Source organism: Drosophila takahashii, chromosome 3R (assembly GCF_030179915.1).
Source record: "Drosophila takahashii strain IR98-3 E-12201 chromosome 3R, DtakHiC1v2, whole genome shotgun sequence".
Classification (NCBI taxonomy): Eukaryota; Metazoa; Arthropoda; class Insecta; order Diptera; family Drosophilidae; genus Drosophila; species Drosophila takahashii.
In genome coordinates, this window is record NC_091681.1 from 23,919,013 (window position 1) to 23,942,420 (window position 23,408).

The 23,408-nt window shown below is 40.0% G+C and overlaps 5 protein-coding genes across 5 annotated transcripts; 2 read left to right on the forward strand and 3 right to left on the reverse strand.

Moving 5' to 3' along the window:
* Nucleotides 1-11: 11 nt before the first annotated feature.
* Nucleotides 12-1,844, forward strand: LOC108062798 (L-dopachrome tautomerase yellow-f). The gene is given in 5 exon segments (XM_017149626.3): nt 12-279; nt 571-697; nt 699-907; nt 974-1,629; nt 1,687-1,844. Coding segments are annotated over 5 exon segments (1,296 nt in total). The 5' UTR covers nt 12-116; the 3' UTR covers nt 1,828-1,844.
* On the reverse strand, nt 1,825-7,989 carry LOC108062796 (uncharacterized). Its single transcript, XM_017149624.3, has 8 exons — nt 7,608-7,989; nt 7,327-7,547; nt 6,673-7,253; nt 6,132-6,183; nt 3,634-5,016; nt 3,383-3,524; nt 2,862-3,020; nt 1,825-2,804 (listed from the first exon to the last, which is right to left on the reverse strand). Exons 1-8 carry the CDS (start codon nt 7,824-7,826, stop codon nt 2,589-2,591), a joined length of 2,973 nt encoding a protein of 990 aa, XP_017005113.2. The 5' UTR covers nt 7,827-7,989; the 3' UTR covers nt 1,825-2,588.
* Nucleotides 5,073-6,220, forward strand: LOC108062799 (uncharacterized). Its single transcript, XM_017149627.3, has one exon. It carries the CDS (start codon nt 5,128-5,130, stop codon nt 6,121-6,123), a length of 996 nt encoding a protein of 331 aa, XP_017005116.2. The 5' UTR covers nt 5,073-5,127; the 3' UTR covers nt 6,124-6,220.
* Nucleotides 7,990-8,319: 330 nt separating the features above from the next.
* Paip2 (polyA-binding protein interacting protein 2) lies at nt 8,320-12,823 on the reverse strand. Its single transcript, XM_017149683.3, has 4 exons — nt 12,525-12,823; nt 10,097-10,248; nt 9,927-10,027; nt 8,320-9,866 (listed from the first exon to the last, which is right to left on the reverse strand). Exons 2-4 carry the CDS (start codon nt 10,238-10,240, stop codon nt 9,737-9,739), a joined length of 375 nt encoding a protein of 124 aa, XP_017005172.1. The 5' UTR covers nt 10,241-10,248; nt 12,525-12,823; the 3' UTR covers nt 8,320-9,736.
* Nucleotides 12,824-13,457: 634 nt separating this feature from the next.
* On the reverse strand, nt 13,458-16,114 carry LOC108062864 (sialin). Its single transcript, XM_017149710.3, has 6 exons — nt 15,576-16,114; nt 14,891-15,124; nt 14,520-14,828; nt 14,168-14,450; nt 13,773-14,014; nt 13,458-13,714 (listed from the first exon to the last, which is right to left on the reverse strand). Exons 1-6 carry the CDS (start codon nt 15,867-15,869, stop codon nt 13,550-13,552), a joined length of 1,527 nt encoding a protein of 508 aa, XP_017005199.2. The 5' UTR covers nt 15,870-16,114; the 3' UTR covers nt 13,458-13,549.
* Between the last annotated feature and the right edge of the window lie 7,294 nt (nt 16,115-23,408).

Consider the following 23,408-nt stretch of genomic DNA (forward strand, 5'->3'; position numbering starts at 1 on the left):
AAGGCACGTATAACTCAGTAGAACACAAGTTAAGCACCAGTCGCAAGTGATATTTCAGCCTGGAAAGGCGAACGACCGGATTTTAATTCAGTTTCTCAAGTAAACCACATTTATAAATGTTATCACCGCGAATTTTGCTCCTCTGCACAATCGCTGGGCTGCAATTGCTAGCCTATGCAGATGGTGATCCCATGATAGAGGTCTTCAGATGGAAACAAATGGACTTTTACAATCGCGGGGATGGATATAAGGACTTGTGGAGCAGGCTCTGCATACCAGGTAAATCTTATATCAATTAATTATATTACACTTAGCACTTGTATTATTTTAATTGTAATATTCCATTACGTCATCAAAAATAATAAATTATGTGAATCATGGTGTTTTTCAAATAAATACATTTTAAATGTGTAATAAAATTTTTTTAAAATTTATTTTACAAAAATATATATGTATCAAAATTATTTTAAAGTTAGTGTTAGACTAATTATAAAAAATGATCCAAATATTTACTAAGAACTTTATGAATAATTAAAAAAAAATAATAAATATCTTAACCTTTTCTTCAAGATCCGCATGTGTACAATTCCCGTACATGTTTGGGTGCTTCTGGTTCCGCTGCCAATCTAAATGGATCCTTTATCCAATACAACAATGTGCCCCAGGGTGTAACTCACTTCCGAGGACGCCTCTTTATAACGACACACGACGGGCATCCCGTCCACCTTAAACTACATCGATCTGGCCAAGGATGGTTGGAGCCAGAGTCCCAATCTTCGGGCCTATCCCAACTTTGAGTTGAATCAGTTCAATAGGAGTGCGGAAAATCTGGTTTCCGTCTACAGGACCTCAGTAGATGCCTGCCAGCGCCTTTGGTTCGTCGACACCGGGATGCTGGAGTATCCCAGTGAGTTTAAAATGATTATAGTATATAATGTGACACTATAAATGAATTTAAAATTCTACACTTAAGATAACCGCCAGCAAATCCGGCGTCCCAGCATTTGGGTCGTTGACCTGGCCACCGATCGAGTGCGAAAGCGCTTCGAGATTCCACTGAACATAGTGGAGGTTGGACGTGGACTAGCCAGCATCACCATCGATGTGGATGCGCGGAAGTGCGGTGATGCCTACGCCTATTTACCGGATCTAGTCAATCGCCAGTTGCACGTTTATCACCTGCGAACCGATAGAATTTGGTCCTTCAACCACACCGCTTTTAACTTTGATCCGCTTTCCGATGATCTGAACATTGGCGGGCAGACCTTCCGCTGGGATGATGGCATTTTCTCGACTACTTTGGGACCCCATCAACCGGATGGCAGTCGGGATGTCTACTTTCACGCCATGGCCAGCACGAATGAGTTTGTGGTATCCAATCGGGTCCTTCAGCAGGAGTCCAATGCAGCACGCTCCGATCACGGCAGTGATTTCCGGCTCCTAGGAACCCGCGGACCATCCACACAGTCCACGATGCACAAATACGATCCGTGCACCGGAGTAATCTTCTTCGCCGAGGTCCAGAGAAGCGGAGTGGGTTGCTGGAAGACCAGCAAGCCGTTCTCAATTGAAAACCATGGATCTGTTTACTCCAATGCTACGGAAATGATTTACCCCAGCGACTTGACGGTAAGATTAATAAGTTCTGGTTTTAAAAGAATAACTCTAAGTTTCTTATCTGCATAGATTGACGAGGAGGGCACCATTTGGGTCATGTCCAACTCCATGCCCATCTTTGTCTATTCGACGCTGGACAAGGAGAAGTACAACTTTAAAATCTGGAAGCAAAAGGCATCGCTGGCCAAGAGGGGAACAGTTTGCGAGTGATTTGTGTGGAATTGCTTTAATAAATGTTTCGCAAGGTCGTTACATCAGTAATAATAATAATATATGTGTTTATCGAAATTACCCACTGAAACTTAAATATAAAATAAATCAAAAAGCATTTACATGTACCGTTAAAAATTGCCTAAATTTGAGTACTCATTTTTATCACATCTTAAAAGTTACGACAGATGCTTTTGTCTTTTCGCACGAAACAAACGGAAACATGAAAGAAAACAACATCAATGAACAAAATCAGAGGCACTCCAATATTGCATAAGGATACTAAGTTGCACAGGTGTGTGTGTGATACGCGTGTATATGTTAACCTAAAATACTTGAATTTCGTGTTGTAAATTTCTTATAACTTTTCCGCATCTAAACAAATTCGAGGTGTAAATTTGGTAACCCTTCAAAGTGTCTGCTATACATTATGGTGTATATATATATATGTTCAATTTGTATATATATGAGTTGATATAAAATTTTGCAAAAATATATAGGTTGTTTTTGTATATGTTCCTCAACGCTACTCCTAAGTCCTTTAAGTAGTTTCGATCATAGTAAGTGAAGTGTGTAGTACGTAATATAGCGAAATGTTTCTACCAGTTCTAGTTGACTATATAGGGGATCCGTTCATTGACGTATACGCGAAAATGGAATGATTACTGGCCGAGAGCTATTCGAAATTACTTCGCGTATAGCAACATATTACAGTTACGAGTTATGTGTGGTTATATGGAATCGATCGTTATTGCCGGGGACTACTGCACTAAGTAATCCTTGTAGCCGCGCAGGGACTTTAGCTGCTTCTTTAGCTTGGTTATTAAATCCGACGGTTGCACCAAAATGGATATATCCCGGCCCACCGAGTTCAGCCGATCGCGTATCTCCAAATCCTTGAAGAACAGATTCAGTGAACGCCCATTGATCTCGGTCAGCATCCAGAAGGTTAGTGAGCTGCCATCGCACGATTGCGTCTGAAATGGATTTAATTATTAGTATTTATTAGGCTAAAATAATTATTAATCGCCTACCTTGGGTGGCAGGCCGTGTCGTGCGGCCAAGCTGTTTGGCACAACATCCACGATTGTCGAAGTGTTTCCATCCCGAATCAGTCCCAAACATTGACCCTCGCGGTCACGTCGAATGGCATAGGCCCGGCCAAAAGGAATGCGTCGAAGCAAGACCTCAACCTTGAAATCAAGGAATTGGAATATTAGCAAATTAAATATTAGTATTTGAAAAAGAAAATATCTAATTATATTTGCAAAAGATTGAAAGCATATTTTAAAATGAAATAAATAATTATGCATAGACTCAAAAAATGATTCGCCCTGAATTATAGAAATTTGCTTCACTGGCGATTTTTTTCTATATTTCATGAAATGTTCTTATATTTAACAAATTTTCATTAATTTGAAAAACATTTTCTTTACCAGTATAAAATTTTTTTTATTTTAAGAAAAAAATCGCCAGTGAAGCAAATTTCTATAATTTAGGGCGATTAATTTTTTGAATGTAGGGAAATACACTATTTTCTTTTTAAAGATCTTACAAATAGCGTGTTGGTGTTCCTGATTATTTTATTCGCCTCCGCAGCACTGCTGATGTTCACGCCTGCTATGGAGAGTAGCTGATCTCCGATGTGAAGGGCATTGTATAGCACTGGATGCTCCTTTTGCTTCCAACCCGCAATCCTGTGAATAAAATTCGTTAGTAAATATTACAAATAGTTGAAAAATTCAAACTTATGATTAGACTACATACAATCACACTGACGATGATTCCGAGTTGTGCTAAACTTACCAAACTCCGCCGAAGGCATCCACCCAGGCGATGGATCCAACGCAATCCTTGCGCCGCAGATTCAGTCGCACTCCACCTGGATGCATTATCTCGCGCCGCAGCTGCATCACCTGCTGTTCCCTCAGAGTTAATCGCTTGTTGGGCGACTGCTGCTGGGCGGGATTAGTGCTGGACGGCGGTGCTCCCTGCGGCGGTGGCTGCATGCGAAAAGCTCCGTTTCGGGATGGCGTAAACTCGTTGTTGTTAGCGTTTCGTTGCGTCACCGGCTGTGAAATCCGCTGAAGAGGCGCCTGAGCATCCGAGGTGGACGAGCTGCGCCGGCGCTGCTCTTGGCTGTCACCAGTGCTGTTCCTTTGTCCTGCAGTTCCTTGGGTCTGGTTACTCGTTGAACTGGAAGGCGTGGACTGTTGCGGTTGCTGTTCGATGTTGTTATTCGCGGCGCTCGTTGATTTATTGGATGTCTTAGTTTTCAGTGGAGTGTTTAGCAGTTTCAGGTAGTGGAAATCCCTTCTACTGGGCCGCGAACTAATCACCAGTTCCGTAAGTCCTCGTGTTAGCTGCGGCGTGGGTCTAACTGCTGCACTGGGGGCTACTGGCGAAGCCAACCGGCGGCGTGGCAAAGCTGGACTTCCGTTGACCACCGGTTGGATGGGATTATTGCTTGCCGCTCTCGTCGGACTACTTCTGCTGGTTATGGGAATGCTCGAGGAGAGGAAGACCTTTTCGTAGTGGACATTTCCACTGATTATCGAGTCACTGCCCTGCTCACTATTCACACTGATGTTCGTTATGCCCGAGGTGTTGGCACTGAGTATTATTTTCTTACTTAATCTCGGTGTCTGCGGCTTGGCAGGATTGCTAGACGAGGAGGCGGTGGAGGAGGAGGTGGTGGGACTGCCACCGGGCGCCGGGTAGCAGGTGCCGTAGACAGCTACCTCGCCGTCACCCAGCACCTTTACTTTCGTGGTGCCGGAAACCTGCGAACTGGCGCTATTGCTTTGCCTTACTGGCGTTGTATAGGGATTACTGATGCTGGGCTGTTTGCCCAGGACTTGGATGGTACTGGTACTGCTACTGGTATTGGACGGAATGATTTGTACATTGCTTTTATACTCGTGATGGGGCTGAGATGGCTGCTGCTTGGTCTTCACCTCTGGAAAACGAAACACCTCGGCTGCGGTGGCGTTCTTGGGCGGCAGTTCGGGCGGCTTTTCCTGGCCATTGTTGCTGATGTTCGACACCTGGATGATTGTAATATTGTCCTGAGAATCCTCGCTGTTGGCAGCAGCGGCGACGCTGGAAGATTGCGATTGGAGAGGTTTACGTGGCGGCCGCTTTGATTTGTCAGCCGCACCAGCGGACATGGATCGTGATGTTTGTGGTCTGAAATGAAGGTAAGGATTTCATTTAATTAATGAAGAAATAGGCTTAGTAGTCTGCTTCAAAAAAAGCAAGTCCTTTTGATATACAAAACTGTATACAATTTTATGAGACATGGCCAAAAGGTTTTCGTTGACCGAAGAAAAGCTGGACGATCTTTTTGTGGAGGAGGTGGCAAGTGTGGTGAAACTGGTTGGTCGACTGCCGGCCAAAGATCAGATTGCGCCCACCTGCACAAGGTGGCTCAATATATTCCAGCAGGCGACGCCGAAGGAAAGGTTTTCCCGAAACTATATGCTTCTGCTCCTCCACAAGCAACTAAATGAACGATGCTCTTTGGGTTCTCCATTTACGAGTGCAGATAGTTTCCAGATGGATTTGCGCACTCTCCACCAGAAGACCTTGAAGATGGACCAAATCGATGTAGATGATGCAGAGTGCATATCTAATGAGACCTTGGAGGAGGAGGAATTGTCCTCTTTCAGTTCGTGTGAGAATCTAGAGGAGGCCAATCTCAGATTGGTTGAAGAAAATACAGTGCTTTCCAAGGAGTTGCAAGAGCTTCAAAGTACGATTGAAAAATTGCAGATAAAGCGGGATAAGGGCGAGAAAGCCATCCAAATGCTAAGTGAGCAGATTTACATGCTCGACAAGGAGAATCGCTACCTGAAGCGTATTTTCGCCTGCTCATCGACGTACGCTTTAAAGCAACTTTGCACTGGACAAGATCCTGCGCTGTTCTTCGATACCCTGTACAGTGTTCTCTGCGAGGAAGAATCCGACTATCAGCAGGTGAAACATTTTAATGAGCATTTCAAGGCCTTGCTGCAGGCGCACATGGATCACCACCAGCGGCAGCAGAATGCTCCTTTGCTGCAGCAGGCTAGCCAAAGGTACGACAAGTTGCGTTCCAAGGTGAGCAAGAGATACAAAAGTGTGATGGCCATGAAACTGGATGCTCAGGGTCAGGAGCTGACCCTCAATGCCATGCGCTATTTGAGCGTTCTGCGCAGACTGTTCCTCGCCACCTTTGAGGGCAAATCAAACACCAAGAAGGCAGTCGTCATGTTTCTGCAGCAGAGCTACGACCAAATGAACGGCATGTTGTAGAAGCTCACCTGGGAATCAGCCGTTCGCATTGCAGCATGTGCTCCAAGTTCAGGATTTGATCTGTAATTGTAAAAATATATTTTATAATTATACTGCAGCTTTTATTATAATAATTAGACTTCGGATTTTGCATATTTGCTCTCTTTTATAGGACAAAGATAGATTAATTCCGAAAACTCCAAAGTTCGTTTCAGTAAAAATACACATAGTTTAAAATTAATGGCATATTTTTTTTTTGCATAAAATGCATATGCATAAAATATATATATAAATATATGCAAAGTATAAAATAAAATCAACTATTCAAGATTGACCATTTAATAGCCAACCTAATTTACCCGAAGAAAATTGTTTGTTCCTTTTCGTCATTTCTGAGATATCTAATTTTTTCCCAAATTTAAGGAAACCCTATTTAATTTTGCATATTTCCGATATGCATCCGAATTTATTACATTTGAAAAATATGACACCTACCTAGAAATGTTGATAAAAATCGGACCAAAAATGGACAAAGATGCAAAATCCGAGGTCCAATAATAATAATCTTACCGGCAGAAGCTCGCTGTGCAGTGGCTGCCACCACGTCCACGCGGACGCCATTCTCGGTGAGCACACAGGCCTTGCGCAGCAGCGGCGACAGATATTCATCGTCCGATAGATTCAGATCAGCATCGCTGCTGGACGGTTGCTCCTCTGCGACTGCTCCTCCTTCCTCCTGACTGGAAGCCGGTTCTACTGACTCACTGATCTGCTCGCTGTAGGTGCTGATGGGATCGGATAGCATGTTGAGAAGGTGCTGCGTCAAAGTGTTGGACATGGCAGCAGGAGTAGGAGCAGGTGCAGGGGCAGGAACAGGAGCTGCTGGCGTTGTGGCTACCGGACTGGAGGGCTGCTCTGGAGGCGGCGCTGCTGACTGAGCCTGATGATTGGCGGCCACCACGCGCTCCACTCCGGGCACCAGAGCAGCCGGAACCGGAGGCGGTGGAGGCAGTGGCGATGTGGGATCCCTTGTGGGCAGCAATGGAGCGCGCACTTCAGGTAGCTTCGTGTAGAGGTTTTCGCGCGGCGACAGAATCTTCATTTCGCGCAGCTTGGAGCGCAGCGTTTCCACCCACTCTTGCATAATCTCCCTGCGAAAAAAAGCGAAAGTAAGCTTGGTTAATTGGTGTTGCGTGCGGGGAGCTTTTTTTTTTTAGACTTTACCAAGAGACGGCATGGAAGCGCAACACCTCGTGGCTGAGCGTGACCACAAACTCGAACTCATGGGAATTGGGGATGAGGGCATGGGAGATGTGGAGCGTTTCCCGCAGAGAAACGGCCCACTCGGGCAGATGTCCAGCTGCTTGACGAGGTTCCGCATAGCCCTCCAGCAGGGCGTCCGTGTCGTCGTGGACGCAGAAAACCACCCAGCTGCACTCGGATTTCTGTGGAACACAAAGAGATTTTGTAGCCAAGGAATAATAGGTAACCATATGTACACCCACCTTGGGACCCACAGTCAACCGTTTGCCATCCGCCGTCAGCCGCTTGAGCCATGTATTCTTGTGTATTTCCCGGAACTGGGCACCTGCTCCTCCAACACCTGACGCGCCCCCTCCCCCGCCGCCGCCGCTGCCAGGGGCAGTCGAAGGCAGTGGAGCAGGTGCACCACCACTCGCATTCCCGCTGGACGTTGCTGGCGCTGCCGTCGCCGCCGCCGCCATGTCCGCTTGCCAAGACTTCGGTGTGGATTCCTGGTTGGGATGGGCTTCTTTTGCATGCCTTGGGCTCTTCGCTCGCCGCCAATTAATCTCACATTTCACTCGCTTCTTTGCGGGGGCACAACATGCATTTTCTTTTCTCACGGCAACTGGGAAATCACGACGCCATTTTTGGTATCGGTATTTGGATATGCGAACCTATCGATATTTATCGAGAGTGCAGTGCATTAGGGGTGTTGTCGCAGTAATGAAATATTTAAAAAGTATGATTTTTTCATTTACAAATTTGATTTAATAATTTAATGAATTTAATTTCATTCAATAAAAGTTCCAAATGTTTTTGGAAATTAAATTTTGACAAAACTAATAAAACTTTGTTTATCATTCATTCCACTTTTGATTTTTTAATTAATATTCAGAAGAAGAAATGCCATCCAATAAACCCCATTTTAAACCACTTTTACAATCATATTTGAAATAAAATCCAAACATGACATTTTTATGCTATAATAATACTTCTTTTTATTGAGATTTTTAAAATCATTTTTTGATATTTTTTTTGTTGGGTTTTTTATATCTTTATATCACACGTAACGTAAGTAATGTAGTAGATCTTTTAATGCTGTCTTAAGTCACTAAATCTAAGCTGATTGAAAAAATAGAAATTCATCTTTGTCTACATGCCGAAACGAGTTTTAACGATATCAACAAAATCGATTTGGGACTTGTGCATTTGCTCCAGGGCAAACGTTTCAAAAGAACTTTTTCACTTAAAATTACAGAACTATTTGTTATTGCAGCATTGGTTTTGTCTGTTATCTTTTCCATTAACACTAGATATACATATTTATGCAGGCTTTTTGTATAAAGAGGCGTTAAACATTAGTATCTCAATTCGTTTTAGTACACTAAATTACAATTGTAAATTACAAGTATTGCGAGAGTCAGAAGGGAAGTTAACAAGCGCTTCTCATAACTTGGGCTTAGAACGTACAACGAGTTAACAATGGTGCAAAATTATTTTTAAAAAAAACTAGTAAACACGTACATATATTCCACAAAATGTTCAACTTAAAATGAGTGTAGACAGTGGGCGGGACGTTAAATTAAATACAATTTAAACTACAATTAAAGTCTTTGAATAGAATTTCAATTTAACGACATGACAACTACAAATTCTGTTCGTTTCTTGGTTTGTTTCTAACACAATCGAGTCTTGTTTGTTGCTTACAGTTGCTTTAGCTGGAAATTGGCATAGTTTAGTTGTAGTTTTTGTTTTAGTTGGTTGACTCCTAGGTCGATAGAAGTCGCGACTCCGTTTGTCGCGTGTAAAAAGTCATTTGTTTTCGTTTTGTACGTTGATACCAAAGTTTTCACTAGCTTCAGCAAGCGCCTGCGTCTGCATTTCTCGGTAACATTTTGGGTTCGGAATTTCTGGGGCTCCGAATTCTTCGGCAAACAATTCGTGTTTAACTCTAATTACAATGTACTGTGATGTACGCGGCATAGTTGTTAATTGTTATTTGTCGGTTCTTAGTTTTTAGTTGTGTTTTTGTTGATTTTTTCTTTTAAACATTTTTTTTATATTTCTGCAGTGATCTTGTGTTGTGTTTTTTTTTATAATGGTTTTTAAAAATATGATTCGTTTGCATTTCGGTCGCCAGCATTTGGAGTTTGTTAGAATCTTTAGTTGTTTTTTCCAGCATTTCGGTATCTAGAAATTAGATAACTACGAGCTACCTCCTCCGTAAGCTCTAGCTGCTCAACTTGGTCAGGATATCAATCTCAATCTCATTAGCGGAATTTGTAAGTCGAGTCTTAGCAAAGGATATTCAGTTAATCGCATATGAGGTCCACGTGTTATGGGTTCGGGGTGGTTTGTGATTCTGTGGCGGGCAGGGAATGAGTTGGCTTTATGAGGCGGGAAAATCCAGAACATGACTACGCGGTATGAACTCATCGGCCATGGGATTCAGAACCGACTGTTCCACATTACATTGGCTTTTGGGCAGGGCAGAAAGCGCCGTGTTCTGTTCGTCCGTTCTGTTAATTAATTAATTTAATTTTAATTTAATTCATGGCGGCCAGATGGTCACTACTCACTTGGCCTTCTCCCACTCATTGATCTGTTCTTCCAGCTCGTCCTCGATCATGGCTTCAAAACACTCCTGCATGATCTCCTCCTCCTCCAGGCGTTGAAGTTCCTATAACCAGATAGTTAGATTGCTTTGTCAGTTAATCTCCCCAGGTTTTTTCAGCTTGATCAATCTTACGTTCTTGTCAAACTCCTCCTCGTTCTCCATCCACATGTATTCGGAGAAATCTGGCTCATCGTCGATGTCTGACAGCGAGTCGTCGTCTTCCACAACGTAAATTATTTGATCCGTCCAGTCCACAGATGGCACTTTTAACAACATGATATTTGCTGCAAGGAGATAAGATTCGGATTACTTTGTGCCAACTTGTTAGCCAAACGGTCTTATAGGTACATCTATCTTATTAGCTCAAAATCGGCACAATTAGGCTTATAAAGAAAATATACTCAAAAAAGCGAATACCAGCTTATTCAGCGGTGCCACGGAAATGTCTAAGGATAAAGCATTCGATTGATTTATAAGTAGATTGAAAAACCTTCAATTACCACATAATCTCAGGAGTTTTAGAGATCTTGGGAGTTTATGAAGATTTTTTCAATGCCTACTATTATATTGAAGTTTCGTAATGATAGCAAAACAGATAATTAGCATTACAAAATATGTTAATTAAATATTTGTGAAACTGGCATTTTATTATTGCTCAGATTGACTTAGGCAAGCTTTTCTGTATTTGAATATATAATCGCATTTGACCGGCAAGAAGCCGACCAGTTTTGTTTTTGTTCTAAAAAACCGGTTTTCCGTCAATCTTACGAGATAAACAAAACAAAAATCGCACCTATACAGGTAAAGTAGTATTACACTAATACCTATTTGTTTTTATAAATAAGCGAACATTTTCTCTTTTCTTTTTGCGCAACGATTTTTTGTTTATGCGCGAGCGGTGTCTATTTTTTGCGTTGTGGCCGCGGCACACAAAAATTTGAAAACAAAATGACTCAGCTTTTAGTGCAAGAGCGAAAAGAGCCCCAAATAAGTGGACACACTTGTATATTATATGCTTTATACTTCACTTATTTATTATGCCGATTTTATTACTCGTATCACTTCTAGCCCCGTTAAACATTTTATGGCGTATAGAAATGCCGTTATCAGTTAAAAACAAGCAAACGTGTGAAATGACACGAATGTCAAAAGTGGAAATTTATGCAAAAACGCAATTAGCCAAAGGCGACGATCGTCATCGGTCAAAACTAGGGGTTCATGGTTGTAACTATCAAGTTGGCCGTGGCTGTGCTAGTGGATTTATGTTTTTTGTGTAGCCAAATTTAAATGGATTTATTTAAGATCTTCAATACCTTTTTTTAAGATACATTTTTAATTTAAGGTTTAGGAGTACCTAGTAAATCTCCCTCGACTGTGCTGCGATTTGTTTACTGTTTTCTTCAAGTTTGTGTGGGTGTTTGTTGGACCTTAGATTTTATAACAGTCGATTTTAGGTTTTTATTGGCTTTTGCGAGTCTTATCGCACTATCAATAAGTGGAATTTTTTGCTTTTGTCGACTTGTTTACTTAATTATTTATAGAAATCAGCTGGTATTTATCAGCAAAACAAAACACTTGCAATACAAAAGAAAATTGGCTGGCAACTCTGGCCTCTTGTTGGTGTACGTGCCGCCTCACACACACCCGCGCACAAGCACAGCTCATCGAATTGCAAGTAGAAGTTAAGTTAAGCGGCCATATTTTAAGCGAAATTGCGAAAATTAAAATGTATTTGCACGGTGGACTCGACGAAATTCATGCATGCATTAAGTAAATATGCATAAAACACAAAGGAGGTAAACAATCACACAAACACACAGTTGGGCTTTTCAAGTGCACTGGTGTTGGTGTGCCCGATTGAATGAACCTCCCTCAACCCAAAATAAAAAAAAACAAATACAGCAACGGCAATGATAATACAACACCGCGTATTATTCAAGGTAACAAGTGTTTAAAGTTTAAACATTAATATTCTTTGGGTTCGTGTACTTGGAGTCTAGCCTACGCACACGTACACTGCAAAAAAAATTGAAAAATAAGCTGAGGTACAAATTTTTCCCAACTCTAGCTACATATTTGAACCCTTTTTAAAAAATATTTAATATAAATGAGTATGGTTTAAATGAAGTTAAAATAAAAATAGACGATTTTATTTGCTAATCAAGATCCGTAGTTTTCATATGGTTTATGAAAGTAAATAATTTTAAATGTTATAAAATAAAATTGAAATTATTTGAAAATACTGTATATTTTGTATTTAAATGCTCCCTAAATAATGAGAAAACTGTAAAATTTATGATATGATATACAGTTTTCTCAAGTGTAAGTACGGGGACCCCAAGTTAATGCCCGATCCGACAGTTGGCCTTTATTGATTTGTCAAGAAGCGGTTTTAAGTGAGCGTTTAAGTGTTTTGGCGGAAGCGCCAAAAGGCAAATGAAAAACCAGGAAGCCAAGTTCTCTGACTTCCGCCTTTCCCCGCGTCGGCGTGTGGGATTATTTAATTTTCGAGATGATTTTGTACCCGATACGATCCCTTCGATCCGATCGTTCTACTCACTTCCAATCCCGTCGAGAAGCTTGTCCGATGATTTCCACTTGGTTGCTTGGAGCCACTTCCTCCGGTCGACTTGTTGTTATTATCGATGATGGTGAATTTCTTATGTTGTCAATAAGGCGTTCGGTTTTTGTCTTGCACTGAGAATTTTGCGTCGTTAGAAAATCGGGAAAAACACTGGTAATTTAATGTTGCATCCAATCCAGATAGAACCCACACGGAGAATTTTGATATATCTATTGCGAAATGTATTCGAGTATGAGCTGTGTGCGGATACACGTCCGTGAACGTCAAGCAAACGAATTGAAAAATTGAAATGATTAATAAAGCAAGTGGGGTAGAGGCGGAGAAACATCGATGACACTATCGATGCATCGATAGTTGTCTATCGATGTTCTTCTTTCTCGAAGGAGAATTAGCCCAAAAATATTCAGCTTCCAGAGCTTCAAAATAGCCTTTACTATTTCAATTTAAAAAATAAACCTTTAAAATTGTTCAATTTACGGTTTTTGCCCCAGCTAACTTTTTATCCGCGACTCGAACCCAAATCGAGACCGCCAAAAATATTCGTTAAAGCACACAGCTATCGATAGACTTTCAAGTGATTGATCGCATGGCAGCTAATCGATACACTTTCGACCACCAATAAGTGTTTGATTTAACGCATATTTTTGTCAAATTTAATATTTATGAATAGTTGACATTAAAATCCGAAAGTGTCTGTTTAAAAATTAATTGTTGGACTGCTTTGGTCTGCACCTTAAAAATATCGATAAATATTCAAGATGAGCTTACATTAGGGATGTTCCATCATGGCGGTTTTTTCAAAATTGAATATGTATTTATAAATTATATCATTATTTTTATTAGTTTTTAGTATAAAAAAACAATTTGTTTTTACTTTAACCAAAAATCTAGTTAGGAAACGTTTAATCGTAATCTTTTCTAAAGAAAAATTTATTCGAAAGGCACAGAGTTAAAATACAGAAAAGTAAAAACAAATAAAACATAGGTATAAAATCATAATGCTAACTATTTACTGCTTTTGCTGGCTTAGGCCTAGTTTTCCCCTTTTCGCTGCGAGGATCCCATGGCTGCAAGTTGGTACTACTGCAGAATCCAAATACCAACATGGCCATCGTATTAAAGGCAATCAGCGTGATCATCACCACATTCCACTCACTTTTGCTGCCCTACGAGGTATACAAACCGTTGAATTATAAATTTAATTATTAATTTACCAGATCTTACGGTGTGCACCAAGGCGGCAACGAGATGAGGCGCCAGGAAACCGGAGAGATGGGCCATTCCATTGGCCAATCCTGAGAGTAATCCTGCGAAAGAGGGTGCAAAGTAGAGCAGCGTGGGCCAGTAGCCACTGAAACCCATATCCGTGGAGGCCATCATGAAGGCAAACATCAAAAGGACCATTATTTTGTCGCCACAATCAGCCATGATGATGATTCCAATAAAGCACGATGTCAGAATGCTGCCTGTTATAAAGTAATGATATAATATATAAAAAGATGTGTACAGGGGTACCGCGGAAATCTCTAGAGGTTCTCCTGGGTTCAATATAGATCTCAAATTAAATTTTAAACCTCTAGAAAATTTCTATGATTCCCCTGATATCCAGTGAATCTTACAGATCCTGTACAGCATTCTTCGCATAAAGTTCTGATCAGGACCCACGCGTCGTTCAACGTAGCTGCCACCCAGGATGCACAGGGCTTTGGAACAGATCCCGCCCAGATACGGAGCCGCCGAGAGGAAGCCCACCTCCCGCAGATCGAACTGCATGGCCTCGCGCATAAATCGGGGCATCAGAAGAACTATCACCAGGAAGGTGTAGGTATGAAAGACGTGGGTCAGGACGAAGGCATATGCGGGCGAAGCAGTCAACAGTCTCTTCCAGGGAACCCTCACTACCTACAAGGAAAGATAAAAGCAGCTTAAAATTCTAAAGAGGCTTTAAATATTTTTATAGTCCCCCCTCACCTGCTGTTCTCGAATCCCTAAATCACTCCTTCCTAGCAGCAGGTAATCCACCTCCTCATCCGAGATGCGAGGATGCTGCTCCATAGTGTCGTATATGAGAAAGCAGCAAGCGATACCAAAGAAAAACGTAACCCCACCGACGACATAGAAGGACAGCTCCCAGCCAAAGTTGCTCAGGTAACTGGCCACCGGGTAAACCAACATGGAGCCCATTAGAAGTCCACTATAGGCGAAGGACAGGAGCGCCGTTCGCTCGGTGGGATGAGCCCAGGTGACAAAAAGTTTGTACATCGCCGGATTTCCGCAGCCCTGTGAAAAATTAGAAACAACTTTAGTAGAGTTTAAACCATCTGATCTTTGCTTCTTCTCACCGCTAGCAAGCCGCAAATGACCAGATCAACAACCGCTGCTTCGAAGCTGAAATGGGCCATCGCTGGGAGCAGAACGTAGGCCACTGCCTCAAAGATCAGCGACACGATGAACAACACCTTGCTACTGCACCGATCTGCCAGATAGCCGGACAAGGAGATGGAAACCACATAGCCATAGTAGTAAACTCCCGGAAAAGTCAGCTCCTGGTTTCGAGTCCATGGTAAGTCACCCGACTATTACAATAGGTGTTAAAGAATTTTACATGCTTAATTATTTTAAATTTAAATACAATAAATAAATACAATAAATTACACAACTTATAGTTAAATCACCGGCTTATTTAAAAAAAAATTGGAAAATATATGAAACAAATATATAAAATGTTAAAATACATTTTTTGTAACTTATTTAGAGGTAGAATACTTCTAATAACATTTTCAAATTTTATAAATTACATCCAATAGTAATATTTCTGTAAGTGTAAGCAATTGTTTATGGTTAAAGTCAATACTAATTTATGTTTTGTTTGATTTAAGTTTGTATGTGAGCATTAATCAGTTTTATGACTTTAACTCATGACTTTCTGTTTGCTAACATTTATTTTTATCTCTATAAGGTCTTTAGTATATCCAATTATGATGGTAACTTTTATTTATTGCCTTTTTTAAAGGTAAATCATCTTGCCTGAGTCTCTCGGATCAGCGGGTTGGGAACCATCCGAGGATATCCACATCGCCCCACCGAGGTGATATTGGTATCCGGCAGTCCAGCCATCTCCTGTGGAATTTCCAGGGCATCATCCGGCCGTGGCATAACCATTTTGAGGATAATCATGCCGAGCATATTCCGCATGGCAGCATGCAGACAAGTGGCCAAAAAGGCGCATATCGCGTAAGTCAATCGCACGGAGCCCAGGAGCCTGTGGGTGGACACACTCGATTGCGAAAGGCGGGGCAGAGTCCACGACTGGCTGCCCATGGTGCCAAAATATTAAACAACTCTTTCAAACATGTACACAAAACACTAATTTGAGAATTAAACAAAGCGTAACCCGAGTTATGGAGCGACTGATTGGCATTTCGTCGGCGATGCAACTGCAATGCAAACGCCTGTCGATCGGTTGGAGATGTTACAACGCGAAATTATTTGCCATTTGTCACGATTTGGCGGCTAGTTTATCGTCGCCCTCTCGCCGCAATATGGAGAATTTATCTGGCAACTGTAAACAAGAAAGCAACACATGTAAAACGGACAGCGTCGATAAGAATTCGCCACTGAACCAAGCTTCAAAAGCTTTGTCGTACTTGTACCTTTGTAATTCTAAATTTTGACCGCCGAAAAGCTCAGACTTAAAGATAACTTAATCTATATAAATACGGATAAAAACAAATTTTAAAACATCTCAGAATTTTTGTAATTAATTTAAGAACTTTTGTGGATGTCCAAAATGTGGCAATAGATTTTTTTTGAACTCGCTATTTTAAAATTGCATGAGTTTTACTTTAAGCTTTGCTTTCAAATTTAAGAACTTCAAAAAGCTTGTAATAAAATAGTAATTTATTTAAACCTTGTTAGCGTATTATAGAAATAAGACCATATAAGATTAAATTCTAAAGCACTTATTTTGTATAATATTTTCTAAAGTGCCTAAGTATTCCAAAATTGCAGAAGTTGCCAAAAGAAATATAAAATTTCAACTTAAAAGGTACAAGTTTTTTTTTTAAATACACTTGGTTTAAGAATTCTTAATAATTATTAATCGTGTCTATTCTTTTATAATACTCCCATTATTATCTCTTTGGCCAATTCATATGTATGTTAGAAAGAAAAATGAGAGAAAATAAGAGAGTGAAAGTAATATTAGAACGAATAGTAAACAATAATGTGTTGGTGTACTGTGCACGGCACCGATTTGTGCAATCAACTGGGCTGCACTTTGTTGGGGGACAGAAGAAACGGGGTGAAGTCGGGTCAAAGTGCACGCTTTGAACAGTCCAGTCCTGACAGCCAATTGGCTTTCGCATGGCCCATGTCAGTCGTGTCTTCCCCCATAAATTTGGATTTAAAAACGTGGGGCACTCAAGTAGCAACACTACAAATAATGGGTAAGGTGATTGACTAATATTTACTATTGGTATAAAATTTTGTTGTATTTAATAACTGATTTTATTTTTAAGAATGCATTAATCTTAAAAACTTCTCATAGGCCACACTATTAAGGGGGGTTTTTCGCCGTCACGAGATTTCATTGTAACTTGACTACTTAATCTACTTAATTATTCGCATATTTAGGCGGTAAATTTATGCAGCTTTTTTGCAATTACTTAACAAAAGTGTATATATTTTTAAACTGCATTTTATTGTTTAGCGGCATTTTTGAAATATCTGCATAGCTAAATTCAAAAACCCCACGAGTCATAAATAAGACATTTTTGAATAAATTAATGTGTTAATTTACTAATCGGTATTAAAATGAAATTAATGCCCTACTGGGCTGTCGAATAAGTGTTTCGATTAGTGATGTATTTGGCATTGCTCTTTTCCCTCTCCATAAACCATAAACCCATAAAAGCATTTGCAGACAACCGCATGCACTTTGCTTATCTATTTGGACGCATCGCTTAGAGTCGCATTGTGCCGTGTTCTATTTTTCGCCTCGCCTGCACTATGTTTCGATTAAAATTTTGAATTTTTTATGAGCCGCACATGTTAGTTGTCGTTGTTTCTTGTTTCTGTTTCCGCTTTTCCGCTGTTTTTTGTTTTTGTGATGTTCTGTTGTTAGCTCATTTGGCATGCATATGGGAATATGGGGGAGTGGGTTTTTGGGTAGTGGGTTCTAGGTTCTAGGTCCTAGGACATTTTACATATTTACCGACTTTTTGATTGATTTTTTATTTATACCCCGCATATGTCGCCCCATTCGAGTGACTAAACTTCGCGTCCTCCATTTCCCATTTCCCCATTTGCCACATCTTGGGAAATACCTTATTCTGGTATTCCTATTTGCTGTGAGCGCATATGTCGACATCGAATCTCGAGGGCAATGCATTGTTTGCATTTGCATAGCCAAGCCATAGCCACTAACATGTTACCATATTCAGTTACCTGTAACTCTACCGTTGGCGTTACCTTGTCCTGGTCGCGTGTCCTGGCCAGCAAAACACTTTGTTTTCGGTCTAAAAATAACCATTTTGGCCGCCAGGGAGTCCAGTTTTTGCCGAGCCAACTGCGAGCGGGAAAATCCAAACAATTTCCCCACTCACATTCACCCACTTTCTTTTCTGGTCGTAAAAACAAATGTTGTGTACGCTGGACATGCATATGGTTTTCCTAAAACGGAGAATGACAAAAATTAACACCATACGAGAAGGTAACACTGCGTATATTAACCAAATTTTAATTTACAAAATAGTTCAAGGAATTTCCGATTTTAAGAGTCTGACATATTTTAATATTTTTGTCATTCTTCATATAGATAATAATCTTAAATAAGTGGATATTTATTTACAATTGTTTAATAGCCTAAAACTTTAAAACTGTATATTTATTATTCTCAAATATTTACCTTAAATGACTTGTAATTTAATAGCAAATAGTTTAGGAAACTTTGACAATTGCACAGCTGGAAACCGCAGAAAAGTTTATAAGTCAAGTAGTTAAAGTCATATGGCGACATCTCCCATGTACATAAGTGTTTACGTTGTTAGTCAATCAGTAGACAGAAGTTCGACAGATGGCATAATGGCGCCATTTAAGGACCTAATGACCTAAACAATGTACTCAAAGGAACTTAGGAAGAGTCCATACTACAGAGCAGGACATTTATTTATATTTTAAGACCAATTATGGGTTTATATCAAGTATTATTTATTAGGTTTTAAAATTTAATACTTTCCTGTTAGACATAAAAAAAAATCTAAAGAATTTACGGCAACGAGATCGTAATAAAACCATAATTAATCTTAGATTAGCTCCTGTATATCCTGCAGGAAGTCGCACGCTTACACCCACCTAACTTTTGCTGACCATCAGCATTATCCTGCCGAGCGGATTGCCTTCCAGTGGTATTGGGCTAACCCCAGCCCCATTTTTTATACACTCTCGCGCTCCTTTTTCTCTCTGTAGTTTTTTTAGTTAGTGTTTTTTTTATTGTGGTTAAACATTTCCGACGAATCCTTTGTATTCCCACCTGGCCAGAAGGAAAGAGAGCGAGAGAGATGGAGAGCAAACAAGTGCTGTCCGAATTTCGTAGAGGGTTCAATTCCAATGCGGCCACTTGACCCAAATTTGTTCCTTCTTCACTTTCTGGCAGGGATTTATTGCGGCTTATGTAGAGTGGAGTTGTTGCCTGCTTTTGGAGGAAACCATTTCGTAATAAAAACGTGGCTAAGTGCTTAAAAGTAATTTTCTATAATTTATTTTCGCTGTTCCATTTTGCTATCTTTGGTGGGAAAGGGTGCTTCCTTTTTTTTTGCTGCGAGAACTTTATGAGCCCCCTAATAGTGCATAGTTTTCATGACACTGCCACGACACTTGAAGGGCGGAAAATTGTTGCTCTGCCAGCGGGTCAAAACACGGTTACCGTTAGCTTAACAATTAGGGCCCGAAGACGTGACTGAATCGCGACTCGAGTTTTGAGTGTCTCTCTCGACACTGTAAAAAAAATTCCCTTTTTAGTAATTTTAAACATTTACTGAAGATCAGTTTTTTTACTTTATTTTTTAACATTTTATATAATGTTTTTGAAAGTATAGTTATATTTTAACTTACACTGATGTTAAATTTAAATTTAATTTAGACAAATTTTCAAAATATATGTTTTTAAAATTAGACATATTTATTTTAGACTTTATTTTATGGGTAGGTATACTATCTAGAAAAATTGATTGACAAAGCTTTTTTAATTTTTCGTTTTAATTAGTCTGAAAGAGGGATTTAAAATGGTAATTTTAAAATAAAGGTAACTTCAAAATAAAAAATTTGTTAGTTGAATATCTTAAGGATATTTCTGTGGGTGTATTTTCCGCCTTCCTTCTGCTTTGACTTTCTCACCTGCTCTCACTCTCACTTTCGCAATGCGCTCAATTTTCGTTAGAAGTCGCTGAGAGTCGTAAACATACGAAGCCGAAGTAAAAGCCATTAGTAGCGGCTTGAAGCTCGCTACGAAAGGATCACGTTACGTTCGTCCTTGGTAACGTCGCTTCAGGAATAAGTCCTGTAATAACGGAGTGCGCGTAATCGAATGCAGTGATATTTTAACAAGTTACCCATCGCCAATAAAAAGAAAACATTTTTTTAAAATAGTAAAATAAATCAAAATAGTTTAAAAACAAGAAATATAAAAATTTAGAAAATATTAACAGTGTGTAAATATAAATAAAATATTGAAAAATCCTTCATTACATAATTACACAAATTTTCGGTGCGATTTTATTTAAAAACTTTAATGAGTATCGATTCAGTGTGAGGAATAAAAACATGCTTTGCCGTGGACGGGTCATGGAGGTCATCACATTCGGCGCGCCAACGCTTAACGTATTTCAATCCATTATATGCATAACCACACCAAAATCACCAGCACACTAACCAACCAGCTCACCAATACAAAGCCATTAATAGGGCGTCATTTATTACATATCGAATGTGGAACTCATTCCCATTTCGATTCCCATAACCATCCCCATATCCATTCCCATTCCCAGCTAACTAACGAGCCCAATAGCATGTGTTCTTGAAATCCACTAATTTAGTTTATTATTAGTATTATTTGTTCACTTCATTGCTGCATGCATTAGGTTGATTAAAGATGGACTCGAGATGTTGGGCATTTTTAATCAATGATAAATTCAAATTATTCAGTGATCCCTTGATGGCATAAAAATATATATTTAAACAGTGATAAGAAATAAAAAACAGTGAATAGTATAGTGTGTGTGAAATACCTTAAAAATCTTATTTAACTTCTGGACTTGGATTAGACTCAGTGCCTGCGAAAGGAGCGTCCCTTTAAGCCAAATGTGAGTAGAACAAAAATCCCAGACTGAACTTAAATGGGACAATACAAAACAAGTCGATAATTCCAGAGTGCGTCCTTGCACTTGTACCGAATAACTTTGGGGCATATACAAATCCATATCTAAGTGTATATAAAAAGTTGTATATAATATGTGTCGCTGGGTCGGAAGGTTGGATATAATTTCTCTTGCACCTGTCGCTGCTCTTTTCACTTTATCGCGTGCGTGGCAAAGCATTTTTATAGCCACAAAATGTCCTTTTACGTTATGTCTCTGAAAAAAAAACCGAAGGGAAAACCACAAACAATAACAATGCTAGCCAGCGGGAAAATTGAAACGCGGTCAGGAGAAAGCAACAAACAAATAGAGAGAGCCCCACGCATTATCACAGCCCTCGAAACCCCATTCATTAGGGTCTGGATTCCGCTGAAATCTGACGAAGTCAGTACCTATATGTTTTGAATGGTTTGGGGGGTTAATTTATTGCAGTTTGCACTGATTGAACTGAATTGGTTAGCCAAAGGGCAGAGTTAATTCCTCCGCGGATGTCACTTATTTGGCCCCAAAATTAACCCCTTTTACATCGATTGCTCTTTACCTATGGACATTTCGATAAACACATTCAAGGCCGCCTCTTGCGACACTCGTGGACGACGCTGTTCCGCTATTTTTAACACATAATTCATATTGAATTATAAATACACTACAATTAGTAATTTACAAAGCCGTCATCCTCACGTCCAAATCGGTGGAACCTGAGGACACTGAAGCGCAGGCTCAGAAGACGACGGAATGAAATTGGGAACACGCAGAGTGACCTTCCAAGTGAAACGCCCCTTAAAGAGTCTCAAAACTTTTTATACCCGTTACTCGTAGAGTAAAAGGGTATACTAGATTCGTGCAAAAGTATGTAACAGCTAGAAGGAAGCGTTTCCGACCCCATAAAGTATATATATTCTTGATCAGGGTCACTAGCCGAGTCGATCTAGCCATGTCCGTCTGTCCGTCTGTCCGTCTGTCCGTCTGTCTGTCTGTCTGTCTGTCTGTCTGTCTGTCTGTCTGTCTGTCCGTCTGTATGAACGCTGAGATCTCAGAAACTACAAAAGCTAGAAGGTTGAGATTTCCCACACATATTCTTTGGCTTCCTACGCAGCGCAAGTTTATTTTAGCCGAGCGCCACGCCCCCTCTAACGCCCACAATCGCCCACTAACGATTTTAAAATGGGTCCTGCGCCCACATCTTTAAAGATTTCCGAGAAGTATAAATGCAATTTTGTTGTGTATATTTATACCTATCGAAATGTAGAAGACATTTTTTAAATCGGACCATTCATTAAAAAGTTATACGCAATCAAAAATTATATATCTATCTCCCTCGCACACCCTTTAGCTGAGTTACGATTCGGGACACCAACCCGACACAGCGTTCGCACTCCCTTTAGCTGAGTGACGGGTATTAGATAGTCGGGACAACAACCCGACTATAGCGTTCTCTCTTGTTTCTTTGACAAACTGACCATAAGATGTATTAGTCCAAACTTGTCCAAAGATCCCTGGTGTTTCTATATTTTTGCAAATAAAATAAGAAAGAGATTATAACGACGATTAGGTTTTACTAGAAAGATGTTTTAATCCTCTAAGACCCGTTTTCCCATCGACATGTTCAATTTAAAGCATTAAGAGTTTGAGGTCTACTTTAAATTTAAACGGACTGTAATTATATGTGTAAATATGATTTGAGTTAAATATTACATTTTCATATTATATTATATGTTTTATTCTATCCTTTCTTTATTACTTTTAATGGTTTGACAAATTTATTCTAAGCTGACAATTTATTCTGAAAATTGTTATTATCACAGATTAATATGTTTCGCATTTAAATTACCCATAGTCTAGGAATTAATCTATGCTATCATAATTTATTATCAGTGATACCAACCCGATTATAGCATTACAAGCACTAATCGCATTTAAATGTGACAAATAGTAAATTATGTAGTTTTCTCAATGAGTGATTCATAGATTAGTTATTTTATATAGCACTAAAGCAGTCCAAATAAAACCTTACCATCGATTTAAAACTGCCGCCTCAGCGTTATCAGCTTAACTCTTGGAAAGAGACCACAGAAGGGGTTAACATTATTTTACTACAACCATTAGGCCGACGAACAGGTGTGCACAGCCAGGTGTTGGACGCTGATAAGTGATATCGGTACCACTTAAAATGTCCAGAGAACCGATGACGGCGACGACGGGCCAACAAAGTGGGTAATCACTGTAGCCCTGGCAACCAATTCCGGTGACATTTTGCTTGAAACTCCACATTGCGATAATTCAAATGGGGATTATCGTGAAAAACCACCGACCAACACTCCAATTGCCACCGGTTAATCATCGATGTATGAGTGTTTTTACGGCCTACGAACAGATAAGATTAACCGGAATCGGGCACTCGATATAGTCCAATCCCCAACCGAAATGGTCAGTTGCCTTTTGGCCA